General features: G+C 30.4%; 1 protein-coding gene across 1 annotated transcript; it reads right to left on the bottom strand.

The window, feature by feature from the left end:
• Positions 1-14,437: 14,437 nt before the first annotated feature.
• LOC126664325 (probable protein phosphatase 2C 4) lies at positions 14,438-17,992 on the bottom strand. The gene is made up of 4 exons (XM_050356672.1): positions 16,019-17,992; positions 15,689-15,802; positions 15,081-15,345; positions 14,438-14,957 (listed from the first exon to the last, which is right to left on the bottom strand). Exons 1-4 carry the CDS (start codon positions 17,777-17,779, stop codon positions 14,842-14,844), a joined length of 2,256 nt encoding a protein of 751 aa, XP_050212629.1. The 5' UTR covers positions 17,780-17,992; the 3' UTR covers positions 14,438-14,841.
• Between the last annotated feature and the right edge of the window lie 348 nt (positions 17,993-18,340).

Here is an 18,340-nt window from a genome sequence, read left to right as displayed (position 1 = left end):
ATGACGTACTTTATCATAACTATATCATAATCTTTTATCATACTATTATCATAACATTATCATAATATACTTTATCATAATAGTATCAAAAATATATTATCATAACATTATCATAATATACTTTATCATAACAGTATCAAAAATATATTGTCATAACATTATCATGACGTACTTTATCATAACTATATCATAGCCTTATCATACTATTATCATAGGCTTATCATAAACCTTATCATACTATTATCATAACCGTATAATATTATGATATTAATATGATAGCGTTATGATACATATATGCTAACATTAATGATACTGAAATGATAATCAAGTATTTTTCTTAACAGAAAATCATTTTTCTTAATAGAAAATCATTTTTCTCTGCAGTGTTATGATAATGATATGATAACGTTATGATAACCAGTGCTGTTTTCTGCAGAAAATCGTTTTTTCTGCAGAAAATCATTTTTTTCATCATAAAAGCGTTTTTAATGCAGTTTTTCAGATTTTAAACTGAAAAAAATTCAAGAACAATTTTTTAATCACTGATTTAAAGATATAAAAAAATAATTTGTAAAAAAAATAATTTTTTCATAATATTATTATAAAAGTAGCAGTGATATTATCATCTCGGTATCATAATTTTTCTATAAAAAATTATTTTTCGTACATTATCATACTATTATCATTAACTTTGTCATACTATTATCATAACCTAATCTTATAAGAATTATCATAACATTATTATAGTATACTTTATCATAACATTATCATAAAATATTATCATAATATTATCATGACGTACTTTATCATAACTATATCGTAACTTTTTATCATAAACTTATCATACTATTATCATAATATTATCACAATATACTTTATCATAACATTATCACAATATACTTTATCATAATAATATCAAAAATTATTATCATAACATTATCATGACGTACTTTATCATAACTATATGATAACCTTATCATATTATTATCATAACCGCGCAATATTATGGTATTGATATGATAATGTTATGATACAGTTATGCTAACGTTAATGATACCGAAATGATAATCAAGCATTTTTCTTGACAGAAAATCGTTTTTCTCTGCAGTGTTATGATAATGATATGATAACGTCATAGTGATAACAATATGATAATCAGACGTTGTTTTCTGCAGAAAATCGTTTTTTCTGCAGAAAATCATTATTTCATCATAAAATCATTTTTAATGCAGATTTTCAGATCTCAAACTAAAAAAAATAAGAACAATTATTTTAGATCTGAGAGTTAAAATAAATCGTAATAATGACCACGAGTTAAAAAAATCGCTAAAATGTAGAAGAACGGCGGAGTGAAGACGAAACGAAGGCGGGACGAAGGCGGAGCAACGGCGAAGTAATGGCGGAGCGGCGAAGGCGGAGCAACGACGTGATAAAAAGAAAAAAATAAATGAAGAAGAAGAAGAAATTGGAGAAGAAGAAAAAATGGAGGAGAAAACGAAAGAGAGAGAGAGAGAAAGAGAGAGGGGAGAGAGAGAAAAAAGCTGAGAAAAAAGGGAGAAATACATGTGAGAGTAAAAATAAAATTCTTAGAGTAAAATAATAATAAGAAATAAGTATTATTATAATAAAAAAAGACATTAGAGTAAAAAAATAAAAGTGTTAAAAAGATGAGGTATTTTTTCTATCTTTTTCTTGTTGAGGTATAATTTACTATTATTTTAGAAAATAGAGTGTTTTCCCTAACTTTCTCTTTTATTTTGCTACTTCCAGTCTTCTAGACATTTGATAATACTAGTTTTTTTGGCCACGTGCTACGCACGTTAACGATATCCATATGACCCGTTATTTAATATTATAATTGTATATTTTTTTAATAATATATTATTATTTAAATTTTATTAGACTTGTATTTTTTATTGAACAAAGGTTCAACGCGCCCCCTAAATTTGTGACACATGTCATTTAACCCAATTTATACTTTTTTGAGCAACTAACTCCAAAACTCTTCATTTTTTAGTCAAATAACCGCATAATTGTATTTTTAAAACGCGTAAAATACAAATTGGAGGTGAGGGATGCAAAAAGTAATTAAATACTTTCCTAATTGTTGCGATATAATTATCCTAAATTTATTTTTTGAAATAAAAAATATAAATTATGGATTATTTGATCCAAAAACAAAGAGTTTTGGGGTTAGTTGCTCAAAAAAGTATAAATTGGGTTAGATAACTCCGTGTCACAAGTATAGGGGGCGTGTTGACCCTTTGTTCTTTTTTTATTTGTTTTGTTTAATTATTTTATAAAATTTTAATTTTTTTATTGGAAATGTTAAAAAGTTAGAATTAAGTAATAAATTTAATTTTTGATATTGTTGTTATTAAAAAATGATAATATGATTGAAACAAATTTATATTATTTTTTATTGTAAATAAGTAATAAATATAAAAAATATCAAACCTTTAACACAAATATTATAATATAATTATTTAATATTAATGAAACTCGTCACATTCTTTTTTATATAGCGATATATCTGTGGTATTCTTATTAGAGTTAGAAATTTAACACATAATGATAGTTGTTGCACAATTCCTTTTAGAATTAAGAATTTAATACATAACGGTAGCTATTGCGATAATTATTTTTAATATGTTTCCTTTATGGATTAGAAATGTCATCTTTCTATTTGTTAAGCATAAATATGTAAAGGGTATTTTTATCGGTGAATGAAAGTGTTCCCCCCGCGAATACACTTTTATATTTGTTATAGATTATAGATATAGACTAGACCATCTTTAACCTGTACTCAAATTTGAGTGGCGGTCTCTCGTTTCGACTCCAACTCATACTCATTACCAGGGACGAAGAGAGGGTAGGGTTAGACAGTGTCTAGACCCTACCTCAATTCTTCTTTTAAAATATTACCTATGATCAATTAAAAAAATTAATAAAATATATAAAATGCCCCATCTCAAATTTTTAAGAGATAATTACTATTACTCATAAGATTTTATTTGAAGTGTTTTTTTTTCATAATTTTTGTAAACAAATACTCCCTCCGTCCTAAAACAATAGTCCACTTTCCTTATTTTTTTTGTCCCAAAACAATAGTCCACTTTCCTTGTAAATCACAATTTAGAGTGTTTATTTTCCATATTACCCTTATTTAAAGTGTATCATTTATTGCTATTAGCCTATAGTTATAACATTTAATATGGGTATAATAGGAAAAATAAAGATAATTTTATGAAAAGTTAGAGCATTAATTGTATTTCTTAAACTGTGTGAAAAGAGAAAAGGGAACTATTGTTTCGGGACGGAGGGAGTATTATATTCTCTTATATTTAAATTTTCTTTAAATAATTTCTCATATATTACGGATTTAGTTAGGTGAAATATAAAATTGAGCGGAAACAATTATTTTCCAAAACTTATGTGAAATGTAATATTTCAGACGAAACCTCATGGTGGTAATAGTAATTTTTTCAATTTTTAAATTGTATATGTTCTAAGTGTTTATTTTTATGATAATGTAATTAATTTTTTTTTTAATTAAAGGCCTAATATTCCAAAAAAAACTCGACCTTTTAATTTTTTTTCAATTTCACCCCGACATTATAAAATCGTCAATCGTACCCAAATTCACACATTTCACTTTCAATTGTACCTGTAAATATTACGTTGATTTTTTTTCATTAGAAAAAAATTTCACACATACATTTTAAATTTTTCAAATGAAAAATACTTCGAAAAAGTTATATTATATATAAGGATTTTTTTTAAAAAAAATCGAATAGAAAAGAGTCGAATTTATAAAATTGGATATAATTGAAACCTAAAAGTGTGAAATTAAGTACAATTGATAATTTTAGAACGTAGAGATAAAATTAGAAAGAGACTAAAGATCGAGATTTTTTAGGATTTAAACCTTAATTAAATTGTGCCCTACCTGAAATTTTAGTCTGGCTTTGTCACTGCTCATTACCGGACTCATTTCTTTATTTATAAATAGTAAGAACTCATTTTTGGTGTACAATATTTTCACAAACTCATTTCTTAGTCAATTGAATGTTTATTTATTAATAATTATATAGTTAATTTTGTAAATATTCATTTTGGTCCAATTTTTTATTGAATACTAATTAAATTTTTAATAATTTAATTCAAATTATTTTTATTATGACAAGTCTCAATTTTCGAGGTCACTTTATCACATGGTGGAAATTTTGAAACAAGAACAATTTGGATTATTTACATCAAACCTTTAGATCGGTTTTTTTAAGTCTCAACCATATGATTAAATTGTACAAGAATCTAATCAATTATGACAAGTCTCGATTTTCAAGGTCACTTTATCACATGGTGTTTGAAACAAGCATATCTTGAATGAGCGAGCATTTGAAGTTCTACAAGCACAATTTGCACTTATCGTAGGACCGGCCCGTTTTTGAAAAAAAAAAATGTATTACATGATATAATGACATCTTGCATAGTAATGCACAATATGATAATTGAAAACTAATGCGATTTAAAAGCAACAATTATAAATTCAGCAGAAGAAAAAATACCGCAAGTTAAAATGGTATTAAATGATGATACTCGATTTAAAAAATTTCTTGCTCTCCACAGACAAATCAAGAACAAAAATGCACACATTGCATCTCGTAATGACTTGATTGATCATTTATGGGAGAAATATACTAATTTAGAGACATGAAGAAGATTGTTTAAATTGTAATTTAATTATTAATATTTAAATGTAGTGTATTGTTTTAATTTTAATTTATTGTTTTAATTTTATTGTTATTTCTTTTATTTTTTAATCAAACATTAAATAATATTTATAAAAATTAATATTTAATACAATACTATTATTTAAATATTATCAAATATATTAATAGATGAGGATGTATGTGGATAAAATGTATATATATATATGCAGTGAGGCCTAGCCCAATTGGTTAAGGCGCTCGAGTGCATTCCTGAGATCTCGGTTTCGAGCCTCGGTAGGTCCGGTGTTTAAGGCCGAATTAAAAATGGAAGTTTAACTACTAACAACTAACTACTAACGTAATTAGATTCTACCACAGTAAATATATATATATATATATATATATATATATATATATATATATATATGTGTGTGTGTGTTTGTGTGTGTGTGTGTGTGTGTGTGTGTGAGATATATAAATGATTAGATGTAGTAGTATTGAATATAAAAGAAAATATATAGAAAATGTTATTTTTGTGTAAAAAATGGGGATGCTCTAATCTCCATAAAAACCTTCATCTTTTAACTCCAATTAGATTGTACATCAAAATCAGCAATTTTATCCAAATCCACACCTTTTGATTATAATTGCACCCTAAAACATTAATATTCACATATTTTAGTTTCAATTACACTCTCAAATTTTAAATCAATCTTTTTCTCAATACTTTTTTTTTATCAAAGATAGACCTACTCTAATTGTTAGCGGGGTTAGCGGGGATTCATTATCATTGTTAGCCATTTTTTAAACAGGCAACACAGCCTGAGAGAGTTGGGGTCGAACCCCCAACCTCATACACAATCCTTAGAGCTTGGCCACTAGGCCAAGCCTTCATGTGTTTTTTTTTCAATACTTTAAATTTTAATTAATATTCTAAATAGTGCTCAATGTTATAATTAAAATAAAAAAAACCATCTTTCCTAAAATTTTAAAAGTTAATAATATTTTTTACTAAATTTAAATTAATTAAATATACCATTAAATAATTTAAAAAAGGCTTAAATGCACCAAAAATCATCAACTTTTGCGTGTTTTTGGTATTTAACATAGATCATGTGTGACTTCCTTTGAAAAATGGTGTCATTTTATATACAAAATGGTGCTGTTTTACTCCAAAACGGTGTCATTTTACCCAGTCCTTTAACCGGTTATTATTGGATTTGAAATGATTTTGGAAAGCAGTAAACATTATCAGCATACATAAGGGCACTTGGATATACATATAAGGTTAGAAATACTTTTAAACCTCGTTGACTTTTAAGTGCCTGGCATTTGGCTTGATTTGACCGTCATTCCCGGATCTGGCTCTCGGTCAAAACACGGAAGTTGACCGGTTCGTAGATATGAATCTACTATTTCAAACCTGAGTTGATTCGGAGTCCGGATGAACCCGAAAATTGGTCTGGAAGTTGCTGATCAGATCGCGGCTTGTTCGATGGGTCCGGTTGACTGGGCAGATTACAATAGCGGGCCTTGAGGCCCTAAAACCATCGGGTTAAGCCTATTTACTATTACAAACAGGTCCTACAACTAAAACAATATTTATGGAATCAAACTGAGCCTAATTCGGAATCTGGATGAGCCCGAAAACGCGTCCGAAAGTCTGGATCGAAGCTGGATGAATAACACGGCGCTAGTTTGATCTGGCGGCGCCAGCACTTTAGCGCCGCCGGTTACAGTGGTGGCGGCGGCGGTTCGTCGGCAAATTCAGAGATCGTTTTGTTTTACTTCGTTCTCACTCGTTTTAACTCCGTTTCTCATGCGAAAGTAGTCAAAACCGCATAAAATCGAACAAGGAATTCAAATATGGCACAATCAGAGTGTTTAAAGCTCATTTAAACGAAATTATTTTCTTGGCAGCAAGTACGAAAATTGAGTTTTTATGGCAAAAAGAGCTAAAATCTCCTAGAAATATCCGTTATAAGAGCAATAGATTAACTAGATTTATATATTTGAGGTTAAACATGATTAATTACAGCAATTTAACATGTCTATCATCGAATTTCAGAGCAATTATTGAAAGCATCGAATTTAGCTAATATGACAATTTTAATGGCAAAAATAATGAAAAGACTAAACATGCATCCCAAATCATATATATATGAAAAATCAAAGAAAAATAATAAGAGAGTCCTCAGAATTACCGGTCTGAGTCCTTGGCTCGTTTGCCAACGAAGTGGATGCGAAATCCGGCTTCGAACCTGGTGCTTGCGCTGTGTTTTTAGAAAATTAACACGTACTTATTGTTTCAAGACTGGATTTTTGTGTGTCTGTGTGTTGTGATTTTCGGCTATGGCTAGTCTAATGGTGGTGGCCGAATTTTGCTTATTGATTTCTAAGGTTTGTGTGCCACCTTTAGCCAGCCTCACTTAAGGTTGTATTTATAGGGGAATGGGTGACCTAGGGTTCCCTAGAATCTTTTAGGGTTGAAATAGTATGAAATGATAAGCCTTTAGGTATTAAGATTAGCTAAAAACACTATTTTTTAATTAAATTCGTATTAAAACTTGATGGTTAAGTAAAAGAGTGCTACAAGTGCATTTTGGTGTCCGAAAGTGTTAACAAAAATTCTTTGGGCTCTACAGGTTTGGTCATGGTCAATTTCAGTCTGTCAAACTTACAAATTGGCCCATAAAACTTCTAAGATATGGTAATTAGTCCAATTTCTAGACTTGTATTATAATTTCTTTGGATTTTTACGGACTATTTACGCCTAATTACGTTTTAATCCTCCAAATTTGCAATTGTCCACAGATTACGCCTGCTTAGATTCCAGCAAGTAAATCGAAAGCTCGCCGTCCGGACGGATTTCTCTGGAAATCATCATTGGACGCTTCAGGTCATTATCACTTTTTACCTGTCCGAAAAAATATAGCTGTCTACAAATATTAAATATGATGGAATTTTCCTTCAATTATGGTGAACTCTGAAATCATAGTTGTTTCAAATCTTAATATTTTCTCAATAATCTTCCTTTATATTCATTAATAAATTAGTTGTTTTTTTTAAAACAAATCAAATTAACATTAACGGTTACTTAGACAAAAATTAAACTAAATAACATTTAAAGAGTTTGTCCATGTAGATTCAACCTAGGATACTCTGAATATGACTTGCTACGATTACTTATGTACACTTGCAGTATTAGCCAACCTGGTATATATGACAATTAATCATTTAAATAATAATTGACTGTTTATAATTTTAGATAAAAATAGAAGTGATGTCTGTAATTTGAAATAAAAAGGGTAATAAAGAAAAAAAAGGACGTGTGATGCTATAAAATCTGAATTAAGAACAAAGATTATATAATATTCAAGAATTCGGATGGAGTTTCTATGTCGTGTGTATTTTGGTTTTCCATGCACGGAAGGAATTGAATGGGATAGGTTAAATAAGCAGAGCAGCAGCAGCAAGAATACAGTTGAGCGATGAATGCAATTACTATCATTTTCCATGGAGAAAACAGTTAGCAGTTGGAGCAGATTTATGATTAAACCAGCTTCTTTAATATTGGTGGGCTAGGGCAGATATGGTGGATGGACATTTTTTTTTAGAGGAAATTAGACTCAGCACTTGATTATCAAAAATAATTTCAAAAATACTTGAACATTTTTTTTTTCTGTCAACACTTGATCCCACCTTTTTATTTCATCTAGCACTTGACTCCACCTTTTTATTTCATCCAGCACTTGATTTCACCTTTTTATTTCATCCAACACTTAACCCAACCTTTTTATTTCGTCCAACATTTAACTTCATTTTTTTATTCATCCAACATTTAACTCCATTTTTTTAAGATTTAGAATTTAGATTTTAGGATTTTAGGGGTTTAGGGTTTATGATTTTAAGGTTAGGTTTAGCATGATTTAGGGTTTAGCATGATTTAGGGTTTAGGGTTTAAGATTTAGGATATAGGGTTTAGCATGATTTAGAGTTTAGGGTTTAGCATGATTTACGATTTAGGGTTTAAGATTTAGAATTTAGGGTTTAGGGTTTAGCATGTTTTAGGGTCTAGAATTTGGAATTTAGGATTTAGGGTTTAGCATGATTTAGGATTTAGGGTTTAGAGAAATAAAATTTTAAGTGTTAGGTTTAATGTTTTTATTAAATCGCTAGGTGCAATTTATTTTCTTTTGTAAGTATTGTCCGCAAATAAAACGAACATAAGTATTTTTGAGATTATTTTAACAAAATCAAGTATTTTTCAACTTTTCCCTTTTTTTTATGTAAGTGAGCGTAGTATATCTAACAATTTATAAAAATTGAATTTTATTCAGTTTAGTATCTTAAAGTATCAATATATTACGTGTACTCATTTAATTTAGTCCGATTTCATATTCGATGTGTAGATTCTGATCATTTTTAAAAACAATTACTCCTTCCGTCCTATAAAAATAGACAAAATGGCTATTTTGGGCATTTCAAAATATAGGCGAAGTTGCAATATTAATTTAAATAATCAATTAAAAATAATATTAACTTTTATTAATTTTAACTATTTTTATTATATTTCATAAATCATCATTAATTTTCGCTTTATAAAATATAAGAATTAATAACAAACGGTTGAGGTAATATTTTGAAGGCTTATTCACCAAAAAATGCCAAACCTTTACGATTTGGGTCAGATTTAGCCAAACCTTTAAAAACCATCAAATTTAGCCAAACCTTATATGTTGTGTTTTTTTTCTAGCCATTTTCGAATCGAACCGGATTTATTACCTATGTGTCATTCATGTCACCTCCAACTCAGCAAAATTAGTTGACATGGCAATATTTCAAACCACTAACCCAACCAAATCAAACCAAATAATAATGATTTTCAAATATTAATTTAATCCTTAAAATTTTTAAAGTTCATATATTGTGTAAATTGTTATTTATAAATTTAAGGACTTTTTTTATACTTTTTATATTCCTAATTCTAAAATTAATTTTTTCAAACCCTAATTATCTATCATTCAAACACTCACCCACCTTCAACGTTTGTCCCATCAGCCCTACCACCACCATGTGCTGCTTCATTTCAAACTCACCTTTACCTTCAAATTGTTTCCGATTAGATCTCTGCCTCCACCACCATGTCCCGCAATTAATCGACCCACATCAGTCCCTCGTCGACGAACCCAGCTACCATCTGCCACATACATGAAGCTCCTCGCCGATGAACATCAAATGGTCTGAAGTGCAACAGCGACGCCATCACCTGCAAATGGAGAAGAACCGAGCGGACATCAGAATTAGTTTGTTATTTTATCGTTTTAATTTTGGTCGTGGGTTTTTGTCGGGGTGGTTGCTGGATTCTCTTCTCTATTTTTTTGTTTATGTCGCGGTGGTTGCTGCTTTTGTGGTGGTTTGTTGCTTTCAGTTTTGATTTATTGCTTTTGATTATGGTTATTGCTGGTTGTTTTATGGTGGCTGCTAATGGTATCAAGGCCGGTGAGAGGTGGTTGTGGTTTTAATTTTGGTTTGTGGTGGCTGTGGGTGGCGTGAATGGTTTCTGGTTGTTTGTCGAGGTAGTTGTGGGTGGTTGCTGGTTGCTTTCGAGGTGGTTGTCGGTGGCCGTCGTCGGCGGTGGGAAGGAGCTATCGTCGGCGGTGGGTGGCGGTGGAAGTAGCTATCGGCGGCAGTGGGTGGTTGTGATGGGTTTATTTAATAGATTAGGGTTAATTAGGTAGATTAGTAGTTTAGTCTTAATTTTAAAAATCAATTAGTTATTTTAAAAATCAATTAGTTATTAAATTGATTTGATTTAGTTTGTATAGTTTACTATTTGGTTTGATTTGGTTGGGTCAGTGATTTGAATATTGCCATGTCAACTTGCTGAGTTGGAGGTGACATGGATGACACATAGGTAATAAATCCGGTTCGATTCGAAAATGGCTAGAAAAAAAACACAACATATAAGGTTTGGCTAAATTTGGTGGTTTTTAAAGGTTTGGCTAAATCTGACCCAAATCGTAAAGGTTTGGCATTTTTTGGTGAATAAGCCTATTTTGAATCATAAATGTGACCTAAAAATCAAATAGAACCATAACTCACTTATAGAACGTTTGATCGGTTTTTTTGTATTAAAGAGCACAAATGATTCTTTTTAATTTTAGATGTATTGACATGATTAACATGTGTTAAAATTTAAAATTATTTTTAAAAGAATTTATTAGAACTGATCTCATCCGCAAAGTAGTAGTACTTTTAAGTTATTAAATTAAGAAAATTAATAATTCTATTCTATAGATTTATAGCAATTGTAAAAGGTATTTACATCAGTAACTGTAATTATAATTATAATTTGGGCTCTTTGTATGTATTCTTTAAAGATAAAAATAATTAGAGGAATCATCAAATAAATAAGACATGAAAAAATTATTTAAGGATGTGGATGAAAAAAATTAAAAGAATAATGTTGGAGTGTAGAATAATAAACAAATGATAACTTATAGTGATGATGATTTGTCATTCTAAAGGTGTGTAAATACTGAACCGCAACCATAAAGTTAAGGATTGCGCCAGAGCAATAATTGATAAAGTAATATTTTTTATTTTGAAAAAAAAATATCTTTTTTTAATTTGAAAAAAATATATCTTTTTTTAATTTGAATCTATTTCTATGTTATCAATAAAAGAGAGTGATTTTGTCAAAATAAAAAATTTTGCTCTGTCATTATCAAATGTTGCTCTGGCAATAGCATCATCCTAAAGTTAATTTGGTTTAATACTATAATAAAGAAATTAATTTTAGACATAAAAATTTCAGTTAAGTTTTTATGAAAAAAAAACAAGTTAACAAAAACAATTGAACTGACTAATTCAGATAAATCGGTTTAAAATAATTTTAGAAGTCTTTATAACTTATGTTCAGTTTAAAAAAAAAATTCAGATGCCGATTTGGTTTGATTTGCATACTACTAATTCGTCCTGCTTCTTTAGTTTCGGAGACAAACTATTTTTTTTATTCATGTTTTATTAGATAATACTCTAAAAATAATTTAGATATTTATGTCTGTTGATTTTATAAATTAAAATAATTATACATTCGCGTGAAATATACATTTTCTGATATATATATATATATATATATATATATATATATATATATATATATATATATATATATATATATATATATAAGTATATATATATATATATATATATATATATATAAGTATATATATATATATATATATATATATATATATAAGTTGTTTATTATATGAAATGGTTATTTTAAATAGTTGATTTTTTATTTCAATTTAAAAAAATTACATGAGTTTAAAATTATATTATGAAAGGTTTAAATTGAGAGTTTGATATATTTATTTAATTGCTAAATTTAACAGACTATAGCGTCCAAACTAATTTTAAGTGATATATTTAATAAAATAATCAAGATACATATTATTTTTCCATATATATAATTAAAAATAACTAAAAGTCTAAATTAAAAATATTGATTGTAATAATTTATCTTAAAATATCAAATTGTTTTCCACTCTTAAATCCTATAAAAAAAAGACAAATATAGAAAAAAGAACCACCGGATGCCGGCAAAATCACAAAATTATCTTGTAAAAGAAATATAATATTAAATTATGCTTTTAATCTAAATTTTCATCCTTACCTAAAATATTAAATAAAATTACTCACATTTACTTTTACTTACAAAAAAATACTCCACAAATATATTCCACATACATTAAAGATATATCGCCTATATATTTTTTGATAAATTTTTTTAAACTTTTCCAATAGAGCATATAAAATAACTTTTAGATATTGACATATACTAAAAGTTATGAAATTATGATGTTAAAAAATTCAACGAGTTTGAACTAATTTATATTGTATTTCTTGAGAATCAACATACACTCAAAGTTTTAAAAGTTGAATCGGTGACCAATGCAGTAAAGTCACCGGTTATCACTTTAACTAGTTTGATTCATTTAACTGTTTATTTTTTTTATTTTTTGAAATGATTCATTTAACTGTTAGTTCAACTAGTTACGTAAAATGTATATAAAATTCAATTTTAATCTTAAACATGGATTGTTGTTAATAGGTTGAACCATTAATTCAAATAGTTCAATCTGGTCAATCAATATTTCAGGTGGTTCAACCATGGTTTAGCCGGGTCAATCACCAATTGCACCGACAATTCAATCCAGGTTAACCAGTTCAACCATATTGGACCGGAATTCCGGTTTTTTTAGGTCAATCGTTCCACTAGTCTGTCATAATTTTATATAGTTGGACTGAATTTTCTTTTTTTTTTTTACGCATCAAGACCGGATAGTTGGACGGTTTCTGGTTCAACCGGCATGTTCAATTTTTAAATCACTGATAAATTATGACCAGAATTCATATCATAGTTCACCTGGTTAGCTTCATGGTATTTGAGAGTGTTTATCTCATGTATAATCGTGGCATTGTTACATTTACAACAAGTTAATAATCATTTTTCATAGGAATTTTTTTAATCATTATTTATTTCTTTAATTATTAAAAAATTTACATATCTAACATAATATTGATTTCTGTTCATAAAAAAATACATTATTAATTTATTATACGAATAAAATAACGCAACAGTTGCATTGTATAATTTTCCGGCATTTAAACGCTAATTCTTCTTCATCAGTTTATATTGCTGAGAAGCAGAGCAGTAATGGGTTTTATTTGACTTTCAATTGGATTTTATTTATGAGTGCAACCTCTGGTTAGATTTGTGTCATTAATGATCAAATTGAACATCAATAATGGTATCTTCTGACTTTCAACCATCGACCTAAAATATAGTTGAAACTGCCCATTTTCTTACAATTGATTTTAGTCTTGCTCACTTTCCTTGTTCGTACTCAATCAGGTGCTTGCTTTACCGTATAGTGTCACATTATGGTCTACGAAACTTATCGAGTTCTGCGTTTGTATCGATTTTCAAAAGTATATTAAAAAAATTTAAAATAGAAATGGTTGCTATAAAACAATACTATTAATTTTAAAAATTTAAAAATTCAATATCTGTGATTAATTTTTATAAAAAATATATATTTTTCTTATATCTTTCATATTTTATGCTTAAACATTCTCATAATGTGTAGGTGCCAATGTTTGGAGGATAACAATCAGACGTATGCTAAAACCCAAACCAAATTAGTAAATTTATGAAATCAAAAAATTCGATTGTGATCTTGTATAAAAATTTACATTTTAATAGAAACCAACGCAAACTAAACTGACCAGATCTATTCATTTCAGTTTGAGCGTATAATTCCTGAAATTTCTAGATCGGTTTTATTTATTTTTTTAAATTCAAATTTCAATTTTATTTCATTATTTTTTAGAAAAAGAAAAGAAAAAACCGAGTTTCAATAAATTAGGTTTGAACAAAATGCACACTCCTTATAAGACTATGTAGTGCCCCACATATTTTTTTTTAAAAAAATGTAGTGCTCCACATCAATAAGCAGGCATTGACTTTGTCTGCCAAAAAGGAAAAAAACAAGAAATGAAAAAGTCAGTCACAATTGGAACTGAAAGTAGTTATCAGCTTTTAAGCAACCAATGAATCTCCATTCAACTGAAAAGCTACAAAGGTTAACACAGAGCATATTTAACAATATTCACAAACTGAAAATTTAAAAATTAGGAACAAAAAAAAAAACTTTTCAAAAGGAATGTCATTTATTAGTACAAAATTACAATTTCATTTTTCTATATGACAGTTTATAATTTAACAAGAACCTTGCTTTTACAACTTTACACTCCCTCACCACCCCCAATTGCTGTTGCAGATGATGTTTTCAGGGAAAAGAAGAAAGAAATTAAGAGATAAAAATGGCAAAATTGATATGCCTCAGTTTTTTTTTCCTATATCTTAGTAGCACAACCACTTCATGCAATCAACGTTTTCCGCTTCAGAAACGAGTCGGAAACTCGGCATTTTGGACATGGAACTTAATTTTTAACATATGAAGCCTGAAAATATCACCCTTTTCCATGCCTATGTCCAAGTGTCCCAGTTTTTTTGTATCCGTGTTCGTGCTACATAGCTTGTGGTTTTCTCTACTTATACACATGATCTCCATATCCTCCCCTCTAACGAAATTACTATGATCGAAACATCATCGTGATATCTCCGTCGATCACCTTGCGGTACTTCAAGCAACTCGTGAAAATCCATACCTGCAATTCATTATCACCATATTCAATATCCACATGATATCATTCATATATAAAGTTTCGGAGTTTTAGAAGCAATCTGTAAACGGAAATAAAATGTTGAAACATAGGTAAATGAAACTATACCTGCTTTTTTAGCCGCACGGAACAACACTTCTTCGACGAGATGCTGAGCTGGATCTCCTTCAGGTTGTAATGTGATGAAAAGCTCAACTTCATTGACAGCTTCTTCGTTTGTTAGGTATTGGTAAAGTCCGTCAGATGAAAGTATCAGAAATCTGTCTTTCGGACCGAGTCTATGATGGCGGAGATATGGCAGACAGTTTAAGTATGGAGAAACACCGACGTAATCAATTCTGAACATCTCTAGAAGAGCATCATTCCATTTAGGCTGCAGATGGAAAATCGAGATTAAGATTTGCATTTGTAAAAAAGTTGCCTAAACCTGGAAAAGCAAAGGCTCAACTAAAACAGGCATTGCTACCAATGTTCCGCCTAAAATTGCAGATTTTAAATTGTTGTTCAGTCTCAAGAATGAGGCGAAAGTCAATTCTTTAGGATAATGGATTATATGTTGCTTTCTCAATGATCAAATTTTGAGAAACATATAGTATGCGTTTGCAAGTATACGTAATAGAATGATCGGTAATTGATTGGAAACAAACATTTGCCAAGTACTAAGCAATAGTCTCAAGGATTCTTGACAATAAAATAAAAGCAGAATGCAAATTTACCTGCTTCAGAAAGCCAGCACCAAAAGCTCTTGTGACTTTCAATGAGCCTTTTACGCGGTCATTCAACAAAGCCGAAGCATCATCTGGATGCTCTTTTTTTATTCTGTGAACTTCCTGAAATGCAATCACATAAGCTCAAATCAATATCATTGAACAGAGTAAAGAAACTATACATTGCACGGAAATGAAAATGTTGAATCCATATTTTCTACAAGATTAGGTTATAAGTATATAGAATTTTGAAGTTTGAAAAGCATTTCTGAAAATGAAACCGCAAAACGTAGGACTCAATAAGCTTACGTGCAACATATATTAGAAGCTTATCTATACCTCTTCCACATTGGTGCTATGATCAACAGTAAGCTGAGAGGCATTCAAATTGGCAATTGAACTCAATCTTTCACATTCATAAGATTCAAGATCATGCAATGTCTCCTCACTTATCCTCTCCAAATCCTGTCTGCTTTTCCCTAATCCGTAATCCGGCTCCGCCTTTTGCCCTAACACAGCTCGACTATCACCCACATTCATCAAATACACATCTTCACCCTTCATTAACATCACAAGAACACAAGAACCCATCAAAGCCAACTCCGGATTCTCCATCAGCATCCTATCCGTAATATCCAAATACGACTCCTCTGTTTTCTTCAACGCTAAAGACAACGCTTTCAAAACATCGGCATGATTAATAGCTCGATCATCGGATCGAGCTCGAGATAGATTCAATTGCTCCTTTAACCTTCTATCAAGCTCTAATCTTTCTCTATCCCATTCACACTTCCATTTCATCTGATTCTCTTCCCATTTCTTCGCAGCCCCTCGATACTTCCCCCTCGAATTCCGACTCCTTCTCCGCTTAAAACCCGAATCCGAATTCCCATCTTGGCTCACACAAGGATGATTTTCCTGATCTAAACACCGCAAACAATTATCATTTTCGCAAGTTCCGAATCTCGAATCAATCGAATTAGCACCTCCTGATCTCACAGGAGAGGAAGCAGGAGCAGAGAGTTTAACAGACTCAACAAACTGATCATCATCATCCCATAATAAACCCTTAAGCTCCTTATGCACAGCAGAGTAAAGATTAGTAGAGAGAAAATCAGGAGCATCAGGGCCGTTAAATCCATCATAAATCCCAACAAAAACCCAACCATGTTCCTCCGATACAACAACATGCACACGATCCTCCCCAGCTTTACCCTGAGCCCATTGAAGATTATTATGATGAAAATCTATTGAAGAATCATCATCATCTAATAACAAACTACCTTCACTACTCAAATTCAAACTACTATTAACTGTATTCTCGTTATGAAGCTGGTGCTGTTTTTCTTGACTGAAAATCCAATCTTGATCTTTAACGCCGTTTTTAATCGGAGTAACTACTGAATTTTGACCGCGGGATAACAATGTTTTCGAGATTGCTCGCTGTAAAACTTGAATCAGTGACCTTTTTACCGATCTGGGCTTTAAGGCAAAGCCGCCGTGAGAGTAACTTCTTTTAAACTGACTCATGTTGTTATTACCGTTACTATGATTATTACTGTCGTAATGACCCTTTTCCAGTGGAGCCGAGAATAGCCCGGGATCCAGAGGACCCGACATGAACCCTCTTTCAATTGGACCCGACATGAACCCTCTCTCTAGAGGACCTGACCCGGGTATTGTAAAGCCATAACCCGGAATCAGAGGACCCGAATTGAATGACGACCCGATTAAGTTTCTTGGGATTGGCTGGAGAGGAATTGAAGCGAAGGAAGTTGAGCTTTCGAAAGCTGCAGCTCTGTCAATTGTGTTGTAAACGTAAGGATCAATAAAAGCTGTGGAGAGAGGAGTTGATGTGTTGGCACTGACTGAAGCGCCGGAGATTGACCGGAAAGTTGTGGCGGTGGCGGCGGTGGCTGCTGTAGTTTCTTCTTCTGATGAGTGGACTTTAGAGGAGGAAATTCGGGTTGTTGGGTCGGGTCTGACATAGCAGAAAGAGTGGCCGAGGCCTTCGTCTAGTGGGTCGGAGAAGAAAACTGTTTTGTTTTCTTGTCGCCGGCGAGATTCTCCGGTGAAACACACCGTGAGTTTATTACCCATTGAGCTGAAATTCAAGAAACTGATACAAAGATTGAATCTTTGTGCAAGATAAATGAGAAGATTGTATCTTTTTATTTATTTATTTGTGAGTTGCAGTGATATTATTTCATTGGCAAGAGAAAGATAGAGAATAAGAAAAACAAGAAAGATATGAAGTAGAGAGAGAAAGTTGAAGAGAGAGAAGGAAGCGTTGACTTTTAGGTTAGAAATGTTTTTTTCTTTTTTCAAATGAGTAAATAGTAATGTTGAAGTAGTACTAATTTCCTCATTTATATTTATATTTTCATTAAAAGAAATAAAGAAAATGGGTTTGAAATTAGTATTATAGGCTTGTTTTTCTTTATTTCATAAAAATAAAGCTTAAAATAAATTTGATTTTATGGTATGAAGCGTTGACTAATAATACAATGAGGAGGGTTGAAGTAAACTTTGTATGGGTTAGGGTTGAAAGTGTTGAGATTAGTGGTATTTAATTATTGATAGGATTAAGACTTGCATTATGGGCGCGTGCGTTACAAACTCTTTCTTTTTAATGGGTGTTTATGGTTTTAAAAGGACCGT

This window comes from Mercurialis annua, linkage group LG1-X (assembly GCF_937616625.2).
Source record: "Mercurialis annua linkage group LG1-X, ddMerAnnu1.2, whole genome shotgun sequence".
NCBI classification, from domain to species: Eukaryota; Viridiplantae; Streptophyta; class Magnoliopsida; order Malpighiales; family Euphorbiaceae; genus Mercurialis; species Mercurialis annua.
This window is presented reverse-complemented; position numbering and strand designations above follow the sequence as displayed.

Bases quoted from the DNA above. Each gene is read 5' to 3' on its own strand.
- LOC126664325 (XM_050356672.1), bottom strand. From the start codon at position 17,779: ATGGGTAATAAACTCACGGTGTGTTTCACCGGAGAATCTCGCCGGCGA. The intron at 15,803-16,018 runs GTATAGATAAGC...ATTGCATTTCAG, and splicing joins ATAGCACCAATGTGGAAGAG to GAAGTTCACAGAATAAAAAA. The intron at 15,346-15,688 runs GTAAATTTGCAT...TTCCATCTGCAG, and splicing joins GTGCTGGCTTTCTGAAGCAG to CCTAAATGGAATGATGCTCT.